The 14,253-nt window shown below is 45.8% G+C and overlaps 1 protein-coding gene across 1 annotated transcript in view; it reads left to right on the forward strand.

The window, feature by feature from the left end:
• The first annotated feature begins 1,131 nt into the window (after window positions 1-1,131).
• EML1 (EMAP like 1) overlaps window positions 1,132-14,253 on the forward strand; it is a 136,118-nt gene continuing 122,996 nt past the window's right edge. The window contains exon 1 of the mRNA XM_066607963.1: window positions 1,132-1,248. Within this exon, the coding sequence (XP_066464060.1) occupies window positions 1,221-1,248 (28 nt within the window). The 5' untranslated portion in view covers window positions 1,132-1,220. The remainder of the gene's footprint in view (window positions 1,249-14,253) is intronic.

Genomic DNA, 14,253 nt, shown 5'->3' on the forward strand with positions numbered 1-14,253 from the left:
GTGAAAGAAGCTTTATCATAATACACACAGGATTGGACAAAATGTAATTGTGAACGGGCTGCGGGTATATCTGTGACCACAGAGCACAATGGGTTTAATGGTTGCTCATTCCGCGGTAAAATAGAACATGCTGCATTTTATTTTCGCGAGTGGATTACGCAATTCTGACCTTCTATTGTGAGCGGAATTCAAAATGTTTGATTGAACTGCGGAATCCGCAATTCAAATCTGGTCCGGCCTAATAAAGGGTGTTCGTATTGCCTGCAGTGTTCCTTTTAAAAAGTGTCATTACTTTTTTTGTGTTTCTGGGAAACTTGAGTGTCCAGCATTGCAGTTACCCTAAGGCTGGGTTCTCACAGGGCAGTTTCTCAGCGGAAATCTCGCGGTTTGGCTGCAGCGAAAAACCGTGAGATTTCCGCCGGGAGAACCGCTGCTTCAAAACCCATGGCGGTTTTGAAGCGGCCCGGCCGCTCGTTCTTCCGCTGCGTCCGGTGCTCCCATAGAGGAAAGCGCGGCTGCAGCAGAAAAAAAATGGACATGCTGCGGCCGGCAAATCCTCGCCGCAGCAGCGGCTTCTGCCGGCTTAGCCGCAGCAGATTTGCCGTCCTTTGTGGATGAGATTTCTGAGAAATCTCGTCCACATGGCTGGCTAATCCCGGGATTAGCGGCCGCATGCGGATTTGCCGCGGCATTTGCCGCGGCGACATTCCGCGCGGAATTTCCGCGGCAAATCCGCCCCTTGTGAAGGCAGCCTAAGGGCTGCTACACATATTTCCTGGAGAATGAATGACAAATCTACCCAGATAGGCAGAAATATGCATTCATAGCTAAGCAAATATGATGCTCAGAGTATAAAGAACTTAGATAACAGCTCCCTTTGTTGATGATGATATTACTTTTTGCACATCTGTCCCGGGCCGCCGCAGCAGATGCCGCATCCACAACTTGTCAATGAGCATTAAAGGTCAGTCTTAAAAGGCTCCTCCACCGTTAATATTACATTTGTCTGCTGCAGTCTAATGGGAAATGGAAAATCCAAGGGGAGGGGAGATCAAATTATATCCTCCAATCCTCGTCCTCCCTGCTAGAAGTATCGTCCTTATCGCTTTTTTTTTTCTTTTTGGAAACCAGAGTCAGAACTACAGCTGTTTGTCAGACAGAGAAAACACACAGCATTACCCTGAAGCTCGGAACATTTCCCTGCAGCGTCCATTACCGGGATGTCGGACAGTGAAGGGCTGGCTTTGGGTAAGTCACAGATTTATTTATACCTACACTGGCCGCATAGTTTGACATTTCACTGTCACACAACTACATGTTGGCAGGGAGAGGCCTGGAGTTAGTGTGACAAGGAAACGAGCGGGCGGGAAAGTTAGTCCAAATTAGATTAATCACAGGGATAAGGCTCCTTTAATTAGAAGCAGATATGCAGCCAAATATATTGATCATAATACACATAAAAGTTAATTAGAATGTGGACTATGAAATGTATCAAAATGCATATATTGATAGTTAATAGTCACTATCATCTGGGTTGCATCCCTGTAAATATCTATGACCTCCTGTCCTTTCATTGCTTAGAAGAAGGGAGATAAAGAATACCTTCATGATAATACTGACCAAATAAGATTTCTATGCTATGACTAAATAATATGGCCAGATAACAATATTATACAGTGCCCACATAATACTACCACATTGAGCCTATAAATTATACAGTGGCGACCTATTATTACCACATTGAGCCTATATAATATAAATAATATTGCTATATTGTGGCTAATGATAGCAACTAGAGATGAGTGAGTATACTCGCTAAGGCATATTACTCGAGCGGGTAGTGCCTTAGCCGAGTATCTCCCCGCTCGTCTCTAAAGATTCGGGGGCCGGCGCAGGTGACAGGTGAGTTGCTGCGGGGAGTGGGGGGAGCGGGTGGGAGAGAGGGAGATCTCCCCTCCGTTCCTCCCCGCTCTCCCCTGCCGCTCCCCGTTGGCCCCCAAATCTTTAGAGAAAAGCGGGGAGATACTCGGCTAAGGCACTACTCGCTCGAGTAATATGCCTTAGCGAGTATACTCGCTCATCTCTAATAGCAACATATTGTGCTCACATAAATTAAATACATATACTGTATACATAATAATGACATACAATGAACCCAGGACTTGTATATTATTCATTTAAACATCTGCTCATTCTGGACTAGTGGTCCAGAGGTAGGTCCTATCAGTAATTGACAGCTGTCTTTATACGTACACTTAGACAGGAAAGGTATTCAATCACTGATGGCTCCACCCACTGGACTCCTAAGCCAGAATGAGCAGATGTTTAAATGAATAAAACACAAGTAAGCGCTTATTTACACGAGCATAAATCGGTCGTGTTGTCACACCCGGCCAATATACGCTCCCATCTAAGCAATTCTCCCCCCCCCCCCCCCCCCCCCCCCTCAACGGCTCTCTGCCTCTCTCCTCCAGTCCGGCATTTGCAATGAGAGGGGGTGGCATGGGGGGGCCGGAGCTAAGCTCAGCTCTGTCCCGCCCACTCCCATTGCTGGCTATGGACAAGGGGAGGGGCCGGGAGCTTAGCTCCACTCCTGTCCCGCCCACTCCCATTGCAAACCGCTCAGAGGGGAGGAGAGAAGAGAGCCAGTGAGGGGGAGGGGGGGGGGGGGAACTGCTTAGATGGAAGCGTATATTGGCCGACCGATATACGCTTGTGTAAATAAGCCGTCATACTGAAGCTTTTTCCACAAAAATATATATTAATCTATTCAGCTGTTCCTGCTCTATAACATACTGGCCACAGATAAGACTACATTGTCAACATGGCATGTTCCAACATACATTTCCCACATAACGATGCTTTATAATGCTCACATAATGGCGCAATAGGTAGAGCTGACAATTGAACACTTGATTCTGTTCAGTGATCAAGAGGACTTTTAGAGTTGAAGGGATAAAATACCATACATAAACAATACTGCCTTACTTTGGAATATTCCCTTTTTGGCATCCATATAAGCTGTGCATTTCTATTCTCTAGGTACTGAGGACAAATGCTCAGCAGTACCCAGGAGCTACCTTTAAAGTTGACGTCATTAGGATTTCTGGCCCAACTATTCCCCATCCCCTTAAGGTTACAATATGAAAGTATGTTTAGTTGGCACACTTTTACAGAGTGGAGTTGAGCATGTTGGCACAGTAATTAGTACCTCTTTGACGTAGACACATTAGAAGCAGAAATTTCTCTTCTGTCCTGATAATTTGCTACAATACAGCATGTCAATGCAGATCAAATGGAGTCTATGATGCTTGCCTAGAGTAGATGCAATTGTAACAAACCCTCAGCCGTACAGAACGTGTCTTTAATCTAGCGAGAGCTGAGGCAGACAGTTAACACAGCTGATTTTGTGGAATCCGGAGCGGGCATCCGCCTCTGGATTCCGCAGCAAAAACCGGCCATAGCATGCTATGGAAAAATGATTCTTCATACTGGTTTCCGCTCATTGAGGAAAATTTGCAGCATGCTCCATTTTTGGTAAATGGGAGACGTCCGATCTGCGGCTCTTCCTCACTTAACATTGCGGAAAGGTCGCCAATTCCGCATCATCGCTAGGTAATGATGCGGGAGAAGCAGGAGTTGAAAAAAAAATTCTGTACTGCGCATGTCCAATGGTGAGCCGTGCGAACCATCCACAGTGCAGATGAAGAAAAAGGAAGGCAGGTACGCACGGATGCAGCTGCAGCTAGCCTCAGATTCCGCATGTGGAATCCGACCCGCCCGTGTGTGTGAGGCCTTTTGCAGGGAAGAAACGCCACATTGTAATAGCACCCTAAGGGCTCAGTCCCAAGGGCGCTTTGTTGCATGAATTTTTGTGCGCATGACTGATGCGTTTAAAAAATCGTGTGACCGAAGCTAGCGTCACGGCGAAAAATCTGCACCTAGCAGCATTTATCCGCGCCGGTACAACCCGCCTGACCTGAGTATATGCGCAGTGCGCATCAAAACGCGCATGAATCTTTGAGCGGCCGGAACTTTTGCGGCGTGCTCCATGACAGGAGTACAGTGTGACGTGGTCAAAAAAGAAAAATCACAGGCATCTTCAAAACATGCGTTTTTGCGCAACATTGAAAAACAGAATGCAGATAGTCGCGTTCTGCAAATCGTTGTGTCCTATAATTTTCGCCGCATGCGTTTGTGCGCATGTAAATTTCGCAAATGTGACCGCTCCCATTGAAAAGCATTGGTTCTATATAGATGCGGAGCGCAAACGCAACTGACAGACGCGCGTACAAAGGCCCGTGTGACTGAGCCCTAAGGGTTTCTTCATACGGGCGTATTTGTGCACGTATTTACATGCGCAATACGCAGAGCATAGAACCCATTAATTTCAATGGATTCATTCACATTTCCGTATTTTGTGCGTGCATTTTGGTGGCACGAAAAGAAAAGCGATGTGTTTTACTTTTCTGTGCTTTGTGCACCACAGATCCCCATAGAAGTAAGAGGAGAGAGGCAGAGAGCCGGTGAGGGGGAGGGAAGGGAGGAACTGCTTACATGAAAGCGTATATTAGCCAGGCGTGAAAACCCGACCGATATACGCTCATGTAAATAAGCCCTTAGTCTGCGTAATTCTGCTGGGAAAAAAACACAACTAGAGCTAATTAGCCAATTCAAGCGTTGCGTCTTGTTTGCCGTAGGCCAATGAACTTGCCCTGCAGGGGAAAAAAGCTGCGGTGAAATAGCTTTGAGGGAAAAAACAGATACATGCACAAAAAAGCATTGTTTTTTCCACAAAACATAGCGCTGAGGCACGTGCAAATGTGCGTATGCTTGTGTGAAGGATCCCTAAGGCCTCGTACACACGAGAGTTTTTTGCATGGCTAATTTAGCCGCGCAATAAAATTGTGACTATTAGAACCTTTAGTTTCCAATGTATTCATTCAGACAAACAATTTTTAGCCCAAAAATCGAACTGAAAAATATAACACATAAGCGACTGAATTCAGCGACCGACATTTCCTACTGACGAAAAATATAGGTCTTGCCCTAGCTTATTTTCTATATGCATTGTGCTACCTTTGGTCCGAAAAACTCTGGGGCCTCCATAGACTCCTATGGGAGTTGGGAAAAAAGGGAGGAGCGGAGTTTAGCTGTGTGCAAAAAGATGACAGGTGCCTCTATTTAAGTCATTAAGAGGATTTCTACCGGCCGAGCGAATTTTGATCAGTTCAGCTCACGGAAAATAGTGTATTCACGCGATTTTTGTCAGCATTGTTCGCAATTTTATTGCGCAGCTAACTTCGGCACGATATTGACGCTTGTGTGAAAGACGACTAATTGTGTGGCTAAACGTACACTGTTCTCCGCAGATATCAACTATTACATACAAAGGTTTCAACTAGAGATGAGCGAGCACGCTCGGATAAAGCAGTTACTCGAGCGAGCATCGCTCTTCTCGAGTAACTGCTTACTGGTCTGAGCGTGCTCGGCTGGAGATAGCGGGGGGGGGGAGTGAGAGAGATCACTACCCCCCACCGCCCCCAAAGCACGCTCGCTTGAGTAACTGCTTTATCCGAGCGTGCTCGCTCATCTCTAGTTTTAACGTAGAGGTAAATTAGATGTTAAAATTTTGGAGCTGCCACAGGGCATCCAATTTCCTGTTTTCCAGTATACAGTAGAAGTCAAAATGCAAATAAGTTTATCCTGGAGCTCCAAGATAAAACAGTAAAAGTCTCATCACAATATGAATGCTGCAAGGTCCATACCTCCAAACTTTAAAAGAACAAAAAGAGGAACAATCTAGGTGGTGCACTAATTTTTTAGTATTAAGCCACACCTTTAACCACGCTCGATCCCTCTAAATCACCTTTGTGCAACCAAATGATAATACTGCCATTATTTCCAGTGCGCCTCTGTGCCCACATAGTTTAATAAATGCCCCTCTAGTGATATATATGTGTGTATATAGTGCTATATATGTGTGTGCAAGATGCCAAGTAGAGAGGGAGTCGTCTTCTTGCAAAAGTAGGAGGGAGCGCTTGCAAAGAGTGGGAGTCAGTTAGCAAGTCTGCAAGCGAGTGGACTCCACAGATATTAATCAGTCTGTGTGTGGAGAATGGAAGAAGCTGAGCTATACCCTTCTACTTGGCCTGGGCCTACCCAACCCAGGATGTGCCGGTGCTACCACTAAGCACTAAAAGAGAGAGAGAAAGAAGGACCGCTGCTTGAGAAAGAGAAAGGCACCAGAAGTGTGAGTGTTGACCGGTAGAGTGTTGGAGGGAAATAGAGAGTCGCCGGGGGCGGGATCAGACAGATAACTTGGACTGTGGATTGTCCAGATTACCCTGAGAAGTCCTCTCTGTCATACCACCTTCTAAAAGTGTAATTTGTGCCAAACTACTGTTGTACATTGAAACTTTGCTGAAGTTACAGTAAACGGACATTACCGACCACTCCCAGTTTGTCCAGAAAGTATCCCTGTGTGTGGACTAAGTTATTTACTTCACTGAGATTCACCACAGAGGACGGAACAGTGGCGTTACGAGTGACAAGAAGATTGCAGTTAACCTCTGGTTACATTTTTCCTGTGACCGTCCCCAACAAAACTTGGACGGGTCCTGAGCTACCCCCAGGGGAGGAGATGGTAGCGCCACCATGACAAGGTCCTTATTAGAGATGAGCGAGTATACTTGCTAAAGGCAATTGCTCGAGCGAGTATTGCCTTTAGCGAGTACCTGCCCGCTCGAGATGAAAGGTTCGGGTGCCGGCGGCGGGCAGGGAGCTGCGGGGGAGAGCAGAGCGGAACGGAGGGGAGATCTCTCTCTCCCTCTCCCCCCCCCCCCCCCACTCCCTCCTGCTGACAGCTGCTACTCACCGCTCCCCCGCGCCGGCACCCGAACCTTTCATCTCGAGCGGGCAGGTACTCGATAAAGGCAATGCTCGCTTGAGCAATTGCCTTTACCGAGTATACTCGCTCATCTCTAGTCCTTATCTATCCTGCCATCTCCTCGGCTGTGGGCCGGCTCCTCAGACGCTGCATAAAGATGCCCCCTTAGTTCCTACAGTGATGCCCCAACAGAGTAAAGATTCCTCATTAGTGTCCCAACACACAGATGCCTCCACAAACCCCCACTGATGCCCCCAAGAGTAATAATGCTCCTTAATGCCCCCTGTGATGCCCCCCAACTGTAAAGATTCTCTCTTGGTGCCCCCACACATAAAAAAGTGTCCATAGTGATGCCCCTTGAGTGCCTTCAACGTAAAACAGAATGAAAACTTACCTATGCCTGTTCCCATGGCAAGTGTAGGAGAATCATCTGCAGGTCTCCTGCAGTTTCTGCTGTCTGCAGTTCGGTGCAGCCAGAGTGATGACATCACTGTATCACACCTGCCTGCTCTAAACCACTAGCAGCACGATGACGTGAATGCTGAAGCAGGGAGCTGATAGCTCCCTGCTTCACCTTTGCATTCAACTGTATCTGCACCCTGAGGATAGTTCCTGAAATCCAGGATTGTCCCATTGGATCTAGCACAGTTGGAAAGCATTTTGTATATTCACCTTTCAAGCAATTGCAGCAGGACTTCCACCTTACTGTAGTGTAATTCCTATGTAACTCCTTCCCTGGAGCGCTACAGGTACGGTTTGAGGTCAGGTTGAGACCAAACCTCTATCTACTCATTGTGTCTTCCAAGCCCAATGTATAGGTCAATGCAATTGATTGTTGCACCTGTGTCACTAAGAAGAAAAAATAGATAATGCACCGCAACATTTGCTATAGAAAGGTTCACACACTCTATTGTCCTATTTACTCTTTAAAAAGCCCAGCCATTCCAGTGCTGTTTGTCCCAACTGGTTTTAGCAGTTTCGGCTTCATCAGAAAAATTTACACGGAAATGAAAACACGTCCTTAATATATTTGGCCCCCTAATGAAACTTGTAGCATCCCAAGAAAGCAGTTGCTCACTGATATTACACTACTTGGGACCACTATACCCATCCTTCAGACACCTCATTGGCTGACAAATGGCCATCACCATCCAGGCAACCAGAACCTGGAAAGGAACAGGGTACTATACCAATAGGACAGGGTCCTTAAATTAAGTCATGGTAAGTATTAAGTGCTGTCCACATAGCACCCCAGTAGATGATAGTCACAGTAAACAGAAAACAGCCAAAAAGCGGACTTGCACCACGACCCGCCTCCCTAACCAAAACTGTCAAACTGATTATCTCAACTTTTCTTTTTGTCTCCTTCTCAAGATGGGAACCGAAAGGGTTAACACCACAAAACATAGCGTCTTTATATACGCCAGCCGGAATCGGCTGTGACATTGTGTTGCTCTGTGGTGTGGTAAGTACAGAAAGAGTGGAAAACTGTTGCAGAAGGGCTAGAACCAAACCCACCTCTTCCCCTGAAACACATGCTCCCAAGGAGGCACACTCATCAGAAACCACCAGAACTGACGGAGGAGCAACGGGAACACTTCAAACCACACCACTGCTTTGTGCATGGGACGATACCAGGCTCCCAGCCCTCAATGCAGTGCTAGGCTTCTGCCTCTTTTTGCGCTGATCTAACATCAGGCTAAGGTATATACATAAGGCTAAGATGTATATATCCACTAGATACTCAAGGGTCTACAATGTATACCATAGACGCAGCTCCTATGGATGCCAGTGGTCCTTTGAGGGGGAGCTCAGGCTGATCCCCCACCTTTTCCTATGGGAAGTGTGATCTCCAATCAAGAGTTTAACCTCAAACATGACAGATGGAAGAAGTTCTGAATGAAAGCCAGAGGCAGGGGCCCTTTTGGTTTATCCAAGAGGTATTTTCTTCTCCCTTTGCCTAGTCTCCTAACTTTAAAGGCATTGTTGATTAATTCCGATCTAGTTCTTGCAGGGCTTTCTCACCAAGAGACAGGGCATCTGATGTGAAGGGGTCTCTCCTCTATAAATCAGGGGGATGAGCCCCTAACATTTGCATGGCCACATGTAATGCTACATTTCTCCTGCTGTAGCCTCCACTGTTTGCTTTGATGGCTTTAATGTGTTGAGGGTCTGTCTGGATGAAATAATCCCTTTTAAGAAGTGAGTTCAAATTCATTTTCATACAATCTGGCGTCTTCTGTAGTGTATCCGATCATAGTGGAGGTAATGGAAGCATTGGGTGCAATCGGTAATTGCTTCAAAACAGATTATTTTCCGTTAGTGACAATTACGGAAAAGAGCTGAAAGGCAACCTCCATTAATAATTCAGCGTGCATCCTTCTGTGGACCCGTCTCCCCTCAGTGTTGACACAGCACAGATTTTTTTGTGCACATATTACATTTCATTCCCATAAATGATGGATGGAAGTGGTTGTGCGTACATTCCCAGAACACATTGCCTCAGTCCTGTGCAGCGAGAGTGAATGAGTCCCTCTGTTACTGCAGATGAATATGAAAAGGAAATAACCCCGCTCTCAGAGACAGAATGAAGCTAGAACGCCATAAGTTACACTTAGAAATCAATATAAAGAGGTGACTTTCTCCACATAGGGAACAGTAGATATCACATTGACTTACCCCCTTCCTGGATCCTCAGGTCAAATAGTCTTACCATTCTTTTTAACCCTTTCCAATCCAATTTGTATCCTGGTTTTCCTAGGGGGCTTACTCTTTTTCTGCCATTATACAATGGCGCTATCTGCTGGCTAAAGCCAGTACTGCATGAGGTGACTTGTTGGATAGGCTCCGACAGCAGAGAGGCTGCCAATATACAGTAAGAGAACCCCGACGGATGTCTTCCAACATCAGAGCTGTACAGCCTTAAATCATAATGTCCTCAGAGGTCAGACAGTGGATTGGAAAGGGTTAAAGATGATTGCACAACTGATGGCTCTTTAGTACTCCACCAGCAATCTTCCAAGTGCAACATATGTCAAAAGAATATTTTTAGAATATATAGATTTACATTAAAGTCCTTGTAATACATTTCAGGAGGTAAGGACCCCCCCCCCCCCCTTCATCAGACATGAACGAGTATATCCAAACAGTCCAAACATATTCACTTTCCATGTCTGCTGACAGAAAGTGCTGGGGACTAAAAGCGACATCATGCTACACATCAGCATGCCTCCCAACCAGTTCAGATTCTGTGTGATAGTCTCTAGTTTCAAGGCAGTGTCGCACAGTCCCTGGTGGCAGGAGGCATGTCCTGACCCCCAGGTCCAACCTGGAAAAAAACATATTATACTTGTCTTCTCTGCTGCCTCTGCACTCTGCCCACTGTCCTCTCTGATCCTGCTGATCTCCCTGCAGCTGGTCATTTGCAGCTGCAATACCTGGCATTAGCTAGACTGAGGCCAGTGATTGGCTGCAGTGGTCATGTGCCATCAAGCACGTGACCAACAGCTAGGAATGAGGCCAGGGGAGATCAGCGGGATCCAAAGGGACATTGAGCGGAGAGGCAGCGGAGGTGAGCTGACTGGAGCACCTAATGGCACTATTACTACTGGGGCCGCTAACAGAGGTACTATTACTATTGGGGCCATTAACAGGGGCACTATTACTATTGGGACTGCTAACAGGGACACTATTACTATATATTATACCTATTACTATATAGTAGACTCTCCACTTGGGAGAGAATGCCTAATATAGCAGGCTGTGCAGTGGGATTGGTGGGCCACTGAATAATGGAGCACACTTTAGCTTTTTAAGGAAAGGAGCAAAAGTGCACGTGCAAGCCTTATGGGCAGAGTCCAGCGGGACTGAACAGGAAAAGTGGTATGCAGGATGTGAAGGACAGTGGTACCTGACCGCAGCTCTAGTGATAGGCGTGCCACAGCAGAACCCATGATAATAAGATTACTGCAAAAGAAAAAGTTTGGAGGAGTAAAATCTTGAAAAATGTCCTGCATCCTCATGCCATAATAAAACTCACCTTCTGTTCAGTAACTCTACCACCTCCAATAATTAAGGGCGGTTTCACATCTACGCCTGGGGTTTTGTTTTCCTGTTCATTTTTGGGAGCAGGAAAGGGGAATCCTCGTGGCCGAATGGATCCATCTTAGGATGGAACTGAACAGTGCTGAATGAACCCCATTAAGTATAATGGGGTCTATTTGGCTTCAGCTCAGCTTCCCGGCTTTTAGCCAGGAGGAAAAAGTGCTGCATGCAGAACCTTTTCTTTTAGTACTTTGAGCAGGACCTGCAGCAGAACCTTTGACTGGAGGTTCCAACGCAAATGTGAAACCACCCTAGTAGACCCAACAAATGTGGTACAAAGAGTAATTAATGTAAATGTTAACATACTGCCAACATACTGCACATAATGTTAAAACATGGCTTATAGATAGTGACAAGAAACGCTTCACCATAAAATCATACATTAATTGTGTGTCATGTTATAGTATGAAATTGCTAGAATGCCTGTGGGGATTAAAATACATTGGGTGTCCTACAAGAAACCTCACAGTATCTCACAAAAAGGTTCGTGGCAACCTTTTTGTGAGATACTGTGATATATTTTTGGGGGGTTTTCTGAGGCTCTGACCCCCACATTGCTGGCGTGCACCCGTTGGACTTATTAGTCCCCTTTTCGGTTTGGTTTGAAGAACCCTGAGGTGTGCTGCGAGTTAAACCCGTGTGGATTGCTACAAGAAACCTCAGACAGCAACCTAATAAACCCAGTCCGACATAAAAAACAATGTCTCAGAACATGTCACAAGGAATTACAATAGTGTTCCAATGCTCCTATGAGTCACTCCATTAGATAATAAACTTTACAAGCTTGCCAAGACTGCAGCCCATCAGGTAATTAATGTAGGATGTTTTAGGTATTGTTTAATCAATTCATCTGGTAAGTAGAAACAACGCTTTAGGCTCAGCGTAATATCATCTCCCGTCTCGAGCTATTTTTCCAGGCATGCAAAGTGATTATAAGTTTGGACGGTTTGTATGTACCCTTTCGTGTCTGATGAAGGGGGTAGTCCTTACACCTCAAACATTTCCTGTGAATCTATTCAATAAACATACTTTTAAACTACGGTGCATTTGGAAGTTTGTTGGTGGAGCATTAAGGACTTATCAAACATGAGCAGTAAGACCATTGTACCCTGAGGGTCCAGGAAGCGGGTAGGTCAATGTGGTATCAACTACTCCCTAAAGTGGAGTAATTTAGGTCACTTCTTATATTGATTTAATCACTCTACTCTATGGTATCTCGGCTTCAGTCTATCTCTTACTGTGGAATTATTTCCTTTTATATCCATATGCTGCCATTCATTCCAAAGCAAAGACCTTTGGAATTGATTTTTTAACAGCAGTCTTTGGTTTGGATGTTCCGTGAACAGAGAAAGAGACTATTGGATTGTTTGAAAGCTAATCTGGCTCACAGATGGTCGATGTCCCGTGACCTGGGACATCCCCCTTATAGCAGGTCTGGGATTTGATCCATGTGAGATATAATTATTAGTATTTTTGGAGAATCATCTCAACATTTTAATTTTCAATAGTTTCTTTTAGCACAGGAGGTGACATGGAGGAGGGTGTAAGAATAGAATGAAGAATTACAATATGTGATTAAGGAGTCCTTTTATGTAACATATTTCCATAAAGCCCCCTGTATTCTAATACAGATGAAGGATAAATATGAAAGAGAAGGGGCCCCACTTAACTAATTGCTGTCAAGAGCATATGTACCATAATAGAATGTAGAGTTGCTCTGGAGAAAGGGGATCAAGCCCCGAATGTAGATGATGAGAGGATTTACAGGATTAACCTCTCAAAAAAAACATCTACTTAAAGCAACCCTCTGGTTTCAAGACAAAATTCTATTCTGGAAGCAGAGGGTGGAGGGAGTTTATTACCTGCAGTTGTTCTTCTCTACTACGTGATCAGCATTGGCTAATCAGAGAGCAGTGCACAGTGTCCATTACGTACTTTAGAAAACTGCTGTAGCCATCTTCAGTGGGCGAAAACGGGGCCCAAAACTGGTGGATCGGAGGGGCAGCAAAGAGGAACAAGTGCAAGTCATATACTCCCCTCTTTCTGGCCTGGGACAGAATTTTGTCCCAAAACAAGAGGGTTGTGTTAAGTAACCATGGAAGGAAGGGATTCATCCAGTAAATGGAAGATAGTGGGAATACACAAGCAACAGAAGGGAGGAGGGTGCATTTTGATCTTTGCAATAGAGAATCAAGATGGATAGATTATTTGGTCAGACAGTTATAACTGATGTGGGATGAGAAGGTCTGGCTTGCAATCAGTGTTCAAATTCATCCCAAAGCTGTTGGATGGAGTTGAGGTCAGGGCTTGTGCATTCGAGGATCTCCACGGCAAACTCATTACACCATGTATTTATGGTCCTCGCTTTGTACGCAAGGGCGCAGTTATACTGGAACAGGGAAGGGCCTTCTCTAAAACCACAAAGTTAGAAGTGATAATTGTGTAACATACCTTTTGTGTGCTGTAACATTACCCTTCACTGAAGATAAGAGGCCAAACACTGCAAAACAACCTCTTCTTTACCACACTTTTCAGTATGCACTATAGATTTTAGTAGGTAGTGTTCTCTACGCATCTGCCAAACCGGTACTGTTGTATCTTGTCTACACTGGAAGCTAGGGGTGTGACAGGTGTTAGCAGGAGTGAATGCCTCTGTCACGCCCCTAGATGCGGATTGGAAGAAAAGATACAACAGTAACGCCCAGGGGAGCGACCAGCACACTGTGTATCCCAACACAGTGACAGCACTGCGAGGCAGACAGGGACAGTGAGTGGCTGACACTCATCAGGCTAACGGCACCAGCGGTGCTCGGAGTGCCGGTCAGGCCCCTCCGTCCAGGGTAACACACAGGGAAGGGCCACAGCTGGGCGCCTTTCTGATCATGCTGCAGGCACGCCGGGAGTTGACAGTGGGGAACATTGCAGCGAGGCCGGCGCTGAGGGGCGATGTTATTTCCACTGAACACCGACCCCACTTGGCTGCCAGGAGCAAGAACTGAGCTTTCCCTTGGATGGAGGGTTGGGGTTAGTTTAAGTGTTAGGCTTATATTATTAGCTGTAAATGCTTCCATGTGAGAGCGGGACAGCATTAACATGGAAGCATTATCAAGCCTAAGACTTAAACTTACCCTAACCCTCCATCCAAGGCAAACCTCAATCCCCACGCTAGGACCTTTCTCCCGGCAGCCAATCAGTAGCATGTGGGTGTACACTGGGTGATAACAGCCCATCACTAGGTCTCCACTCATACTTGTGGTGGA

The sequence above is a fragment of the Eleutherodactylus coqui genome, chromosome 6 (assembly GCF_035609145.1).
Source record: "Eleutherodactylus coqui strain aEleCoq1 chromosome 6, aEleCoq1.hap1, whole genome shotgun sequence".
Lineage (NCBI taxonomy): Eukaryota > Metazoa > Chordata > Amphibia > Anura > Eleutherodactylidae > Eleutherodactylus > Eleutherodactylus coqui.